This window comes from Squalius cephalus (assembly GCF_949319135.1).
Source record: "Squalius cephalus genome assembly, chromosome: 1".
NCBI classification, from domain to species: Eukaryota; Metazoa; Chordata; class Actinopteri; order Cypriniformes; family Leuciscidae; genus Squalius; species Squalius cephalus.
Window position 1 is genome coordinate 53,505,426 of NC_137122.1, and position 15,420 is coordinate 53,520,845.

Genomic DNA, 15,420 nt, shown 5'->3' on the forward strand with positions numbered 1-15,420 from the left:
TTTGTACACATTTTTATAACTGTGAATTTGTATAAGCACTAAACTGCATTTTTAATATTCAGTCCTTTATCAACTTTTCTATAACTTTGACACTAAAATAAAATGTAACACTATTTCAGCAGTCAATTACCAATAAACAGATTAACCATGAAATACAAAAAAACAACATGGACTATATGTTCCACATAACATTTGCTCATTTGAGTTAATAAATGGTTAACTTTTACATTACAGTTAAACAAGGACATAAGATACATTCAGCTATGCCCACAATTTCCTCGTGGTTAGCGTGTCAAACACGATAATTAAGCCATCAAACCCAGGCCCGGGTTGGGTAATTGGGAGAATCGGGAGAATTCCCGGTGGGCCGCTTCACTTTTGAGCCGGTCTAGGATTTTTTTTTTTTTTTTCACATTTGTCAAGGTCAAGGTCAAGGTAGCATTTATTGTCTCCCTTAGGAGAAATTTGTTTTAGATTAGGGAAACTGCTGCCACATCAAGACACATATAACATACAACATATAAAATAAAAATAAAAGTAAAATACATTTCAATCCCAAAATCCTACATCATAAAAACAATACATATATCATATATCATAACACAACACAGCCCTCAGTTCCTGCCTCTTGAACCCTCTATTACCATTATTTATCCTCCTGAAATTGCTCATTAATTAATTTAATAGACAACGGTAAAAATGAATATTTATATCGGTTATACTTGCATAATGTAACCCTGTATCTCCGACCAAAGTTCATCAGCGTATACTCAGGATACAACACATGCGAAGAGTCTAATAAAATCTTGTTGGCCTGCTGGATGGTGCAAAGCTCAAAAATATCTTGTAAAGAGCTCATTGTCTGTGTCCCCATGATTTTTCCTGCCACTCTCAACAAGTTATTTATTTGGGCTCTCAATTTTACTGTTAAACTTCCGAACCAAACAATAATTCCATTCCTTAATACAGACTCAATCGTTGCTTTATAAAAAATCAACATGATATTACTGCTCACTCCAAACAATCGCAATCTCCGTAAAAAATGTAACCGCTGGTGGACCCTTGTGCACACTGTCGTGGATTTTTCCCTAAACTAATTACCTGGCTCTATCTTTTGGGTCTCGTTCCTGACGTCCCCACTTTATAGATCACCTGTAACTGACTACCTGGCTCTATCTTTTGGGTCTCGTTCCTGACGTCCCCACTTTATAGATCACCTGCTATTCTGACTCGTTTTTCCCTAAACTAGTTTTCTTAAACTAACTTCCTACCTAAACTAGCTTCCTGCGCAGGAATAAATTGACAAACAGACCTGCAATTGTCCTTTAAATGCTTTAATCACGGCCAGGAGATCTTCCCGAGCAGTTCTCAGGGAATCTCTCCCAAGAAGCCAGGCCGGAGGATCTCAGACAAATTCCATTGAGAATCCCACCGAAAAACACATATACAACAGTTTTTATAGAATCAAGAAAACAAATAAGACTAACATGTCACCTTCAATATGATTGGTTCAATTGGTTCAAAAGCCCAACCTTTTCCCTCTGTCACTGGCATAAGCAAACTCTGATTACTTATCACAAGGTTTTTGCGAACTAGTCATGTCTAGTTTCAGTTCCCCTTTCTGTATTAATACCCATAGACACATACACTCAAAGTCACAAGTTTTTCCCCAAAGAGTTTGGAAACATTAAAAGCATATGAATGTTGTTCCTGCAAGAAAAACAAATGTTAGTTGATTAATTAACGTTGATTAATTAAAATCCACCACAATTCCCCTCTCTGGTCGTAATCATACTCTACGACCAAATAAAATATGAATCTGGATTTTAAATTACTCTAATGAATTATTCCATACCCGCCTGATTTACCTGCAATCTAATTTACCTTTACCATTATAAGTCAGTAACTATAATACCACCTGATATCTCTAATCATACCATGTTCCATCTTCTACTTTATAATACCTGTCAAATATTCCTTCAATCAGCATCCTAAGCTGTAATTAAAATACCACCTGTTTCCAACGTTACTACATACACATACCATCTTCTCCATCTCCGTTATCTTCTTCCCAACATTCTATCTTCAAGCGATTTAATTCCATCTTTAGTAAAAGCTAAACATACCATAGTGCATTGCCTTTATAACTTTAGTAGACCTTGAGCCAAGTTTAAGTATCATCTTTCTCTGAATTTTGAATCTCATTGATCTATTAGGCCTTTAACAGGCTGATACTGCTGATTAACCATTTTTTTTAACCTTATTTTGTTAGCTTTTAATTCAAGCAGGCGATTGTTTTACTTAGTAAGATCTATTTAAGCATCTGTGTAATAAAATCTAACCAAAGTGGTTCCAAAATCTTTTCATTTTTATCCTTACCAGAATTAACTGATGGACATAACATGTCCTGCCTCTATTTGTTGGCATTGCGGAATAGCTCATAATGGATACATTGATCCAGATCATTAAATCTGTAACTTCATTCTGAATTAAGAAAGCTTTTTAGAATTTTGCTTTATGAGCAAATATTCTATTTCACTGAAATGTCTTAACTGTTTAGATTAATTTTAATTGTTCAAATCATGAGATCTAAATCATACAGTACAGTACAGTTTGATCGAACCAAATAAAACATCAATTAACATCACACAAAATTAATTATCATGCTAAGCTTAAACCATTAGTTGGTCCACATCTCCCTCCAGATGTGTTGATCATCTCGTTGCCCCATGGACGTTCCATCTTCACCAGGGTGATTCTTTGCGAACCGTTGCAATGGGCGTTCCCACGTTGGCAAGGGAGGAAAGTTAAACTAGCACTTCCTTTGTCCCTCACTTGACGCTGTGCGTTGTCGTTGGTGTGTGGGGTTGCTGCAGGCTGGTTGGTGTATTTTAATTCGAGATGCTTGGACGGAGGTGTCACCGCACCCCAGATGGGACCTTGTTTGTGGAGTGAACCATTTCCTGGCTGCTTTCACCTGTGAATGGAGACCTTAAGTATTTTTGTTAGTGACAACATCATCATGCCAGACTCATCTGCTTATCCGGCCGCTCGTCCTTTTTTGATGAGACCTGTAAAATTTCATGTTAAACAGTACAAGACAATATTTTTATATTTGGAACAGAATCAGTTCTGCTCGATGAGATCCATCATGACATCCTGTAAAAAGTAAAAAGTTAAGTATGGGGTGGACAGGGCAAGCTTGCTTGCTCTCTGCCTTCCCAAAGTTACACGCTGCGCAGTTGTGCATTGTTTATTTCTGCCACAACAATAAACCCAGACCAGGATAGTTAGCCAAAATCATCCATGGTCGTTGTTTTGTTGGGTATATTTTAACCTGTGTGTCATATTTTATAAATTTAGATACAGCTGTTTTGATTGACATAATTTATTTGTCTTTGAACACCATATTTCACACACTCACTTTCACACACTTTCACACACCCCTCTCTGGCCAGAGATTCATACATTCATTCATTCTTGTCTGCCATAGCAGTTTATGAACTGAATGGGGAACATATAGGAGTGGAATACCACCAAATCTGAACGGTAACAAAGTTCGACGACGACAGAAACTACTGAACGTAGACACACTGTGGCATTCCCCTTGCAACAGTGTCTGAACGTTAGGATATCAATTTTCAATTGTCCGATGCAGTCGCCATGTGATTGAGTTTACACAGTGGACGTAAACCTTTGTCAAAATCAAACAGATTAAACACTTTAAAATAATAATCGAATAGACCTTCAGTTGCAGTTGAGAGAGTCAGTTTTGATTTCTCAAATGCAATTTGTTATTCATTGCACAATTTCAATTTTTCAAACTTTTTGTTGTTGCTCATAAGCTATTTAAAAGAAGATTTAGAAATCTTCACACAATCTTTGGTCTATGGACAAAAAGAAAATAAAATTTCCATCTCGTACCCATGATGATGACAGCATGTGATTTCAAATGTTTATAATTAGAAAACATTGTTTCTTTTGAATCTAGAAAATTACCTTTAAATGAAATGGAGTGACCAATTTTTTTGCTTTTCTAGTCATAATTTCTCTTTAGACGCCTTGTGGCCTATATTGTATTTTTCTTTTCCATAGAATTCTGCATAGTCAATCTTTTACATAACTCTTACTGCCATATCCAGCCTCAAATGTTAACTTCCGCTATTGAACTTCCTGCAGAAGGGCTGTTACTGACTGGTACCTATTGGAAGCAGATTCAAAGAGTTAGTTTAAACAAAGAAGAATATGAAGAAATATGAAGAATTGCTGAAACCAGTGGATAATCAAAAAATAATCAAGTTAAATAATAACTAAATTTGAAACGTTCTCTGTAGTGATCATTGAAAATGCAGCAGATTGTCTTTCTGTGTGGATTGTCATTCAGTTGAACTTCAGGCTGATAAATTTGATCATCAGGCTGTGATGGCACTCTCCTCAGTCTGGCTTTTGCATCCATCCTGCCACAAAATTTCATAATGCATGGCAAAATTGTCTTTAGGAAAAGTCTCAAGTGAACTGTCACCTTTGCAGGCTGAATCAGTCTCCCCATGCTGACCCCTCTCAGAAGTCTCAACTTCCTCTTTCAGGAGGGCGGCTGCAGGCCCCACTTCCTCTTTTATTTTTTTCTGCAGTCATCACACTTTTCAAGGCAGCTGTCTGAAATTCTTGAACACTCAGAGAACCGCAAAAATCAAATTAAACAGCTTAACTTCCAAAAGTCTCTTCTGGTTTACAACACAGCAATTCTTCAATTTATTAAAAAGCTTAGTCCTTCATTGCGGAAAAAAGCAAGCACTTCTTCTTTGCAAAGACGCAGGAAAAAGCAGGAACACTCCTCTAATTATAATACAAAAGAATTCTTTGTCTTCTCTTTTACCAGAAACTAAAATAAAATGTCTCTAAGATGTCAGTTATGTGCTTGTTCAAATCACAAATTATATTTAAAGTTGGTCACCCAATCTCATTCTCATACTATGCATAATGCACAAAAATTATCTTAGTTAAACATAAACCATTGACTCTCAGAATCTCTGCAATGGATCAGTTTTTTTTTCACACTGTCTCCCACAAGGGATAACGGGATACAAATTCTAAACGCCTTCATATAGAAAGTATAATATTTAGACACGTGCATTTAATATCTTATTATTTATTCACTCACTTTAAGAGCACCTATTGCTCGGTTTTATATATCTTATCTACTTTAATAAATCAAAGTCTAACTCATAAAAGTTCCTTCATGACTCAAAATTTCCTAATTATCACAGAATGCATATTCCTATTATTATGATTTTATAATTTTAACAATTTCTTCATTTTAATTATCTATTGATCTTATTTCAACATTTCAACATTTCTCTCTTTATCTTTCTTTATTAACCTTTCTTTAATTCAATCAAAATCAAAATCTTTTTCAAACAAAATTTCAAACAAAAAGCAAGTTTCATTACTACAGCATCTCAGGGTATTTTCCCTCCCAAATCTGGTTTCCAGCATGACAAGTTGCTATTTGCAGAACAAAATTTCATTAAGAGCTTTCTAGGCGCACTCTCAAAAACAACAAATAAAATACTCAACATATACTAATTTGGTTGAATTTAACCATAATCATTCATTGCCCTTAATAGACAAGGTAAAAACATATCTTTTTTAATCACTTAAATCTTTTAGATGTGATTACCAGTTTTCTTCAAAATTTTACTTAACAGAATTAGCCAATTTTTAATTAAACATTTTAATTAATTTAGAAGCATTTCAAAGGAAAAATGTCAAGTCTGTCGTCCTACCTTAATACTTTAGGTCCTTTTAGCCCGACTGGAATGGTCCCTCTGTCGAACAGGGTTCTGCAGTCTGGCAGAGTGAAGACAACGTGGTTCCTCGCTCCCATCGATCCGACAGAGGGAGATTCCGAGGACTCCTGGATTTCTGGCTCGCCAAAATGTCGTGGATTTTTCCCTAAACTAATTACCTGGCTCTATCTTTTGGGTCTCGTTCCTGACGTCCCCACTTTATAGATCACCTGTAACTGACTACCTGGCTCTATCTTTTGGGTCTCGTTCCTGACGTCCCCACTTTATAGATCACCTGCTATTCTGACTCGTTTTTCCCTAAACTAGTTTTCTTAAACTAACTTCCTACCTAAACTAGCTTCCTGCGCAGGAATAAATTGACAAACAGACCTGCAATTGTCCTTTAAATGCTTTAATCACGGCCAGGAGATCTTCCCGAGCAGTTCTCAGGGAATCTCTCCCAAGAAGCCAGGCCGGAGGATCTCAGACAAATTCCATTGAGAATCCCACCTAAAAACACATATTCAACAGTTTTTATAGAATCAAGAAAACAAATAAGACTAACATGTCACCTTCAATATGATTGGTTCAATTGCCCAACCTTTTCCCTCTGTCACTGGCATAAGCAAACTCTGATTACTTATCACAAGGTTTTTGCGAACTAGTCATGTCTAGTTTCAGTTCCCCTTTCTGTATTAATACCCATAGACACATACACTCAAAGTCACAAGTTTTTCCCCAAAGAGTTTGGAAACATTAAAAGCATATGAATGTTGTTCCTGCAAGAAAAACAAATGTTAGTTGATTAATTAACGTTGATTAATTAAAATCCACCACAACACCCATGATACATGTGTGTGCCACTTAAACTCACTATCAATGTAAACCCCCAAATATTTATATGAAGTAACCTGCTCAATAGCTTCACCATGAACCACAACAGAGCTCCTATCCCCCACTGATCTGGGGTCTATGATGACCTCCTCAGTTTTTTTAACATTGATCTGTAGATAATGGTCGTCACACCAGCCCACAAACGCTTCTATAGCAGCTTTGTAGTCGTCAATATTGCAGTCTCTTGTCAACAATTGCAATACTACTGTGTCATCCGAAAATTTTATAATAAATTGATTTGATTGCTGACTAATGCAGTCGTTCTGTTACAAAGTAAACAGAAGTGGTGAACTTACGCACCCTTGCGGGGCCCCTGTACTATTTACTGCAACATCCGACAACACAAGTTAACAAGTTAAATTTCACCTGTTGTGTCCTATTTGTTAAAAAGGAATAATACCAATTAATTATAAAAGGATTAACTTGTAGATTAATTAATTTCTCTAACAGTTTGTGTGGTTGAATGGAGTTGAACGCAGAACTAAAATCGATAAAAAGCAGCCTAGCATAAGCAGCTGGACTCTCCAGATGCTTTAAAACAAGGTGCGTTAATGTACCTCGATTGCTTTTATATGCAAATTGATACTGATCTAAGGATGACTCCACTTCCTTACGCAGCTCTCCTATTATAATCTTCTCAAATGATTTCATAACATTGGATGTTAAGGCCACTGGCCTATAATCATTATTGTTCTGAGGGCATGAATTTTTTGGAATTGGGATTACAATAGATTTTCTCCAAAGCTCTGGTACTGTATGCATATCAATTGAGAGCTGGAAAAGGCGATGCCAGGCTGATGTGAGCTCCTCAGCAAATGTCTTTAAAAGAAAACATGACATCCCATCTCCCGTTGCTTTACTAGAGCATACATTTTTAAAAACCCTTGTAACATCCCCTGAATATATTAATATTCTATCATCACTGATATTACAGTTTACATTACCTAAAATATCATGACATTCCTTAAAAGTGTCTGTCTCAAATCTCATATAAAATCTCATATATTTGCTTTATCAATTTCATTGACGGCGAACAATGGCTTATTTTTCGGGGTCATGTTGGTCATTCCTCGAATTGAATTCCACAGTTCATTAGTATTACATTTTGCCCACTGTTGTTCAGCCTGTTCCTTATATTGTATTTGTGCTACCCTTAGTTGCTGGTTTAGGTCCTTTTGTGCTGCTTTAAGTCCCATTGTATCCCCCAACCTGTAGGCCATTTTTTTCTTTTTAATGCAATCTTTAATTCCCCCTGTAACATATGGTTTGTTATTCGGATACCTCTTAATAGCTCTTTGAGGGATAACTAGATCCACACAAAAGGAGATATATGCCGTAATTGTTTCAGTGACCATATCTATATTTGCATCTTGATAAAAAATGTCCCAGTCCGTACAGAGAAAACATCCCTTCAGCTCCTCTATACTATCACTTGACCACACCTTAACCACCTTTGTAACTGGTTTACTAGTTTTAAAAACTGACCGATAGGTGGGGAGCAAATGAATATCAATGTGGTCAGAATTACCGAGGAGGGGTCTGGCTTTAGCTACATAAGCATCCTTAATGTTGACATAACACTTGTCAAGGATATTATTTTTCCTCGTTCCACACTTCACATATTGAAAAAACCCTGGTAAGGATCTCTCCAAACCACATTGATTAAAATCACCAAGAATCAATACAGGTGCATCAGGCTTAATTTGTAAGTGCTTATGAACACAATTAGCAATTTGACTAGCTGCCCTATGAACGTTCCCACTAGGTGGAATGTACACTGCACAGACAAATATATTGGTGAACTCCCTTGGCAAATAATACGGCCGCAAAGTAATACAATAGTTCAAGATCAGGATTGCAAATGCTTTCCCTGACCGCAAAATTTTATAATATAAATTTGTATTCTTTCCAGAGTTCGCATCTCTGTCCAAACGTAAGTGGGAAAACCCGTCAATTTGTATTAAACTGTCTGGTACATTATCACACAGCCACGTTTCTGAAAGGACCATCAGTCCAGACTCACGGTACTCATAGCAGACTCCAGCTTACGGAGCCCGGGAAGTCACCTGTGGGGAAAAAAAAACAATCCGTGGCGACGGTTTTGCAATCCGTCCACTCAGTTTATAAACCGTACTCACGAATTCTCAAACTGTTCCCCCGGTTTAACAAATCGTGCCCACAGATTAATAAACCGTACCCACGAGTTTCTAATCCGCGCTCTCAGATTTGTAAACCGTGCCTTCAGTTTTTGCATTTTTCACATATGTTCAGAGAAATAACCAGCTTTACAACCACTGTATAGTCTTAACTCATGACAGAAATGCAATAATTAATAGTCTATACCTGGAAAAGGAGAACATAGACGTTATAATAGACGAGAAGACACGGACTCGTTGTTGTCTGTGTGTCAAGCTGTATTTACTTGTGACGCACAACACAGTTTGTGTCAGCTACTGCCTGCAGCCTTTGGTTTCGCCCTAGTGGACATTTCTTGAATTACAATTTATTTTTCTCCAGTTAACCAACAAAACAACAATAAACTCACATACCATTTTGTTTAGTATTGCATAAATCATATTGATCTTTTTAACCACACTACAAAAGCAATGAAAAAATATTCACAGTTTGGCATAGACTTCTGTTTCACTGAATGTGTGAAGAGTTTTGAAGATGAGGCTTCAGTGTCGACCGATGCTTGTTAACAATTGACAAAAAAAAAAAAAAAAAAACTAATGCACACATTTATTCTAATGTGTTATTTCAGTAGCAAAAGATCAGCTATATTAATGAAAATTAAAATAAGAGTCTCTGTAACATCTCACTGTTACTGATTTATCAGCTCAAAGGATTATGGGTAAAATCTCTCTACAGTCTATTCTGAAACATCAACACAGTTTCATTGATGATTTATAATAAACAGTAAACCCAGGATAGAGCGTCTGAGTGAATGTGGTCTGGACTGTGTGGATGAGGCTCATTGTGTCAGAGACGCTGTAGAAGGACAGAGTTCCTGCACTGTGATCCACATACACTCCTATTCTTCTGCTGATGGACTTTACAGGGAGATAAGTGTGTGTCTTATTGTGCCAGAATGAGTATCTGGAGGAAGAACAGTCCAAACTCCAGGACTGATCATTATGTCCAAATCCACACTCATAACCCTTCCTGCTGATGCTCTTATATGACACTGATATACACACATCATTCCCACTCCACTCAATCTCCCAGTAACAGCGTCCACACACACTCTCTCTACACAACACCTGACGCCAGTGATCAAATCTGTCTGGATGATCAGGATACGACTGTTTTGTGTTAGTGCCAGTAATCACTCTGTTCTTCTCAGACAGACTGAGGAGTTTATTCACTGTGTTCAGATCCAGAGTCAGCTGATGGGAATCTGATGGAGAGAAAACACATCAGAATCAGGAATTATGAATCTGTCTGATCTTTTAATGTATCTGAACAATGTATCATCAGTGTCTCAGTACAGCTGATCAGATATCCTGTGCAAATCATCATTTACATGATCAATTATAAAACTCTTCTATCATGTTTATTTCTCCTTCTACAGGAAGAACATGAACACATTCAGTGAGTTTTTCTGCTTGTTTCTCAGTGACTTACATTGTAGGAAGTCGTTCCTGGTCATGGGATTCATGTTGGTGAATGTGACTGTGGAAATAAACAGACATGAACAGTGTGAAGAGAAATGACAAGATAAAATACATCCATTTCTAAGACGTTTCTAATCTGATATTAGATGATGCAGGACTCATTTCTGAGAACAGAAGAATCTCCAGATGCCTCATATATAAAACACACGTATCGGATTTCAATTTCAATATAAACATAAGTATTTATTACTTCTAAACCATCAAGGGATGTTTGTGGCTGTTCTGTAGAGTTGATGCACTTGAATTAAAGATGAACTGTGATTTATAAAGTGGGATGCTTTTAGGACAATTATTTGTGTGCATGTTTTATAAATCATAGGAACATTTCAGAAACTGTTGTACATTCATATTTCGGATCATTCTCCACACGTCTGTATAAACGAGGCGCAGGACTTTACCTCTATCAGAGATCTTCTTGATCTCCTCTTCACAGAAATCCTCCAGTTTGTCTCTCAGCTGACGGACAGATTCTCTCACGCCATCAAAAGAGGAGAGAGAACTGAAGGAAACGTCGGGTTCGTCTGTAGATTCAGGAGGTGCTGAGAGAGACTGGAAACTCTACAGAAAACAGAAATCAAAACTCATCATCTCCACACTTCAGCCAATAACCTGCACTATATCAGATCTGAGCGGCTCTTGTTGACTTCACTTCTCTTCAGTGACTCGCTTCAATCCAGCACTTTCACACAATCAGCACATTCTTCTCATATTCATCATTTAATGCTACAAACTCTAGGATTTCACACTTACACTCCTTGTGAAAAAGAAAGTACCGTACTTGTAACAGAAATAATATACTTTAAAAATATATAAGTGCAGATTGGCTGTAATGTTTTCAGAAACTTAATTGCATGTTATTTGCAGTTAAATGAATGTGGAATAGTTTAATGTTTTTATTAAATGCAATTAGCTGAGCTTTAGAGTGTTTTTTTGCCCTGCTTAAGTTAGTCTCATTCTGCTCTCATGAAATGTTTCTCTGTGAGTCTCTTGCTCAAGTCCACTATGATCCAGTTCTTCTAGATCTCTATTACCTGCAGGAACTGGATGTGATGGTGTGTGTGTGTAAGCTGCTCCAGCTCAGCGTCTCTCCTCCTCAGATCATTGATCTCCTGCTCCAGTCGCTCCAGTCGTCCTTCAGCTCGACTCACTGCAGTCTTTTCCTGATCTCTGATTCGCTGTGTCGCCTCAGAGCGGCTTCTCTCAATGGAGCGGATGATCTCAGTGAAGATCTTCTCACTGTCCTCCACTGCTGTGTGTGCAGAGCGCTGTTACACACACATCACAATCACACAGTGAGTTCAGTGAGTCCAAACTGAGACGTCTCACACTTCTCTTCTTCTCCAGACTCACCTTATGAGACTCCACAGCCTCTCTCAGCTGATGAAGATCTTTCTGTCTCTGCTGGATTCTCTGACGGATCTTCATCTGCGTCTCCTTCAGCTGTTTCTGGAGGACAAACCAATGACAGAGAATGACACATAAAACTACTGTCACACAATAAGGGTTAAAGATCTAGCATTGCAAGTTTATACTGTAGGTTCAAACCACAGATCAGTGAAGTTTGATATTATTGACGTCATCATCTTTGATTTGGGCTCTGCGTACATGAGTTGATCAATGATTTGATTTGTGAATCAAAATTGGTCCTTTAAAAAACTAAATACTTTTAAAAGTAGCATTCCTTTAAAAAATCATATGTGAATAATATACTTTAAAAGAATATACAGTGTGAACTGAATGTAATGTTTACAGACACGTAGTTGCATGTTAATTGCCATTAAATGAAAATCTATTATAGTTTAAATTTATATTTAAAGCAATTAGCTGAACTTATTAGTGATTTCTAAGTACTTCTTCAAATGTTATTTCATAATTCTGTTCTTTTTAAAATATAGTTAAAATGTACTGTCATCTGTACAGACAGTGTGTGTGTTTGTTTGTATGTAACCCTGACCGTTTTACTTGCCTTTTGTTAAATAATCACTCGTTTATTCAAATTATATTTCGTTAATACCTCAAGTGTGTGGAACGTCACTGTCCATCTTTATTATGTGGGTTTAGGGGGCGCGTAGATCTAGGCTATGTACAGAACGTTTTTTTTTTAAGCGGAAAAATTATTATTTTCAAATATAGGCCTATGCATTTCTAGTATGTATATAAATAATTTATATGTCTTAAATACAATTATGATTACTGTAGGCTAATATATGTAGCAGGACATTCAGTTACATTTGAAAGGACAAAAATAAGGTGTCTGTGTATTTCATTAGACTTTAACTTTGCCAGCTATAAAAAAAATCTAGCATTACCACTGATTTTTAGTGACAGTCGATATGCATGGACCACTGGCGATGACAGTTTCCCCCCCTCCCCTCTCCCCTCTCCCCTCTCCCCTCTCCCCTCTCCCCTCTCCCCTGCCGTGCCATACCACACCCTGCCCTACAAAGGCAAAAGACCTTAAGTCGCTAGAGTGTGGAACTGAGAAAAATGACTTTAAAGATTTTTTGCTGTCCCGCTAAATTAATTATAGGTAGGACACTGGAAATCTGGCAAATAGATGTTTTAGTAATGCAAATTATATACATAAAAAAAAATTGAGCTCAAACTTGACTTTTGACCACTCTTTTAAAGTTACTGTACTCTGCCTTTGTATTGTCAGCAAAAAGTGAGAAGTCATGCCAAGGCAAAAGGCAGTAACTTCCACATTATCAATATTTGGTTGCTGATCACTATTAACAAAATCATTATATAGTAACACCTGTATAAAATCTATTAATCAAGGCATTTATTTTGTATGATTTACAATTATTTATAGCCATCTACTTATTGCTATCCTGTGCTTTGGTTGCATTCTGATACATTTGACATGACAAAATACCTCCATAGATATATTAGTCAAGCGTTGGCTCGACTGTGTTTAGGGCGGGGCTGAAGGCGCCGGCGAAGTTTTGGCAACCTGCCAGCTAGATGCATGAGTGTTTCAACCAGGTCCGGTACCCGAACTGAGTGAGACGGGGCTTTAGTTCTTGGTTGTATTCATCTGCTACGGCATGTGTAACATTTTTCTGTCAACTCTGCACAATCCTTCGCGATCGATATCGCACGTTTGTCGATGGAGCGGGTTCAGACCATACTAAATCTCTGAGGACATCAGAAGTTAGAGGGACTGATGGCAGCTGTACTTTTAATTTAATCAATTTTAATTTTAATGGACATTAAAACTAAGGCAGATAACCTACAATCTGGTAGGTAGCATTATGTGATAAAACATCGGCACAGTAATGCGCGGCTAAACAAAGGCAGAGCACCGTAACTCAATTTGAGCGTTCCAAAACAAAGCCAAAGAGCGGTAACTGATGTTACGTGTTCTGCCTTTGTTTCTCATGGGCTTTTGGAAGTTACTGTTAAGACAACTCATTATTTTCTCGAAAAAACAACGGAATTGATTCAAGATACTCATCCACATAATAAAGGAGGTCTTGAATGTGCCAAAAATATAAATAACTCATTTTCGACCAAAAACGAAGTTACGGACTTTTGCCTTTGCACGGCCCTTCTTCTCACAGCCATCCACGCCCATTTAAGTTGCATTTTTCAAAAAGATTGTGAGCTAGACTTGAGCTGAAAGAGGGGGGTTTCATGACCCTTTAAGTGCACTTAAATGGCCTTTCATTTCAGTAATATTATATTATCTGCAAATACAGTTTTATCTTTTAAATATACTTTTACTACAAGTGTCAATACAATTAATCACACTTCGTTTTTAAACCACTAGTGGTTAAGATTACTTCTATGTTTTTTATCCATTTTAGAGCTTGAAACTTTTGAACCTCTTTGACTTTCAATGTATAGAGTAAAACAGACATTCTTCAAAATATCATCTTTACAATCTACAGAAGAAAGTGAGTCAAACCGGTTTGGAACAACAAGAGTAAATGAGTGAGTGAATAAAGACAATTTCATTTCTGCGTGATCAATCTCTCTCAGTTCATACCTGTGTCTCTGTCCTCTGTGCTGCAGTTGATACAGTGTTGTGGTTTTTATGTTCATACTCTTTACACAGAACACAAATGCACTGTTGATCAGTGACACAGAACATTTCTAGCTCTTTATCATGTTTACGGCAGATCATGTCCTGCAGTCGTCCAGTGGCATCAATCACTTTGTGTGGTTTACGAGAGTGATATTCCTCATGACGGTCTAAATGAGTTTGACAGTAAGATTCCTGACACACCAGACAGGACTTGACGGCTTTGTATTTTCTTCCGGTACAGACGTCACACTCCACGTCTCCAGATCCAGCGTAACAGTCAGCAGGAAGTTTAGTCTTCTTCAGTTTCTCCACCAGTTCAGCCAGAATGGTGTTTTTAGCTAAAGCAGGTCTTGGACTGAAGGTCTGTCTGCACTGAGGGCAGCTGTAGACTCTCTTCTCATCCTCCTGATCCCAGCAGTCTGTAATACAGATCTTACAGTAACTGTGTCCACAGGGAATGGCCACTGGTTCCTTCAGGAGATCCAGACACACTGGACACGTGAACTCATCCTGAGAAAATCTGGCTTCTGCCATTTTACTGCATAAATCCAGAGAGACACAAACACACAACTGCTCAACAACACTTCAGTTTCTGTTTCCCTGAACTGAGGAGCTGAAATAGTTTCCTGGTTCTGTGTTTGAGTGACGTGTGTAAAATAGGCGTGTCTGTAAAGCAGCTTCCTCGTTCACACACACACTTTACTGCTGTGTTTCCTGTATGTGTCCTTCAAGTGGAGTCGAAAATATCATAATTACAAGTCCCGAGCTCATGAATGACAGAGTGATGTTTACTTGATGAATAACATCAAGTCAAACTAGTATTGAGGAGCAGGTCAGAAGCTAGAAGCAAGTCATTTGTAATTATAACAAGCGAGTTTCGTTTAATTTTAATTTCATTTGATGATTGATGTTTCTAGTGTGCAACAGAAATGGCAGCTTCTTTCAGTCGGGCAACATGGTGGTGGCACGGACATGGAGAAGGTTTATAGGTTCAACAGCATTAAGTTAAAGAGCGCAAACTTTATCA

At 37.5% G+C, this 15,420-nt stretch overlaps 1 protein-coding gene across 1 annotated transcript in view; it reads right to left on the minus strand.

Annotated features, from left to right (window-relative positions):
- The window catches only part of LOC307171682 (uncharacterized protein), a gene marked incomplete at its 5' end in the record, with an annotated part of 30,777 nt that extends 15,850 nt beyond the window's left edge, over window positions 1–14,927 (minus strand). Inside the window, 6 exons of the mRNA XM_079893451.1 lie at window positions 9,609–10,083; window positions 10,311–10,358; window positions 10,759–10,918; window positions 11,392–11,625; window positions 11,711–11,806; window positions 14,355–14,927. Of these exons, the coding sequence (XP_079749577.1) occupies window positions 9,609–10,083; window positions 10,311–10,358; window positions 10,759–10,918; window positions 11,392–11,625; window positions 11,711–11,806; window positions 14,355–14,927 (1,586 nt within the window). The remainder of the gene's footprint in view (window positions 1–9,608; window positions 10,084–10,310; window positions 10,359–10,758; window positions 10,919–11,391; window positions 11,626–11,710; window positions 11,807–14,354) is intronic.
- Window positions 14,928–15,420: the final 493 nt, after the last annotated feature.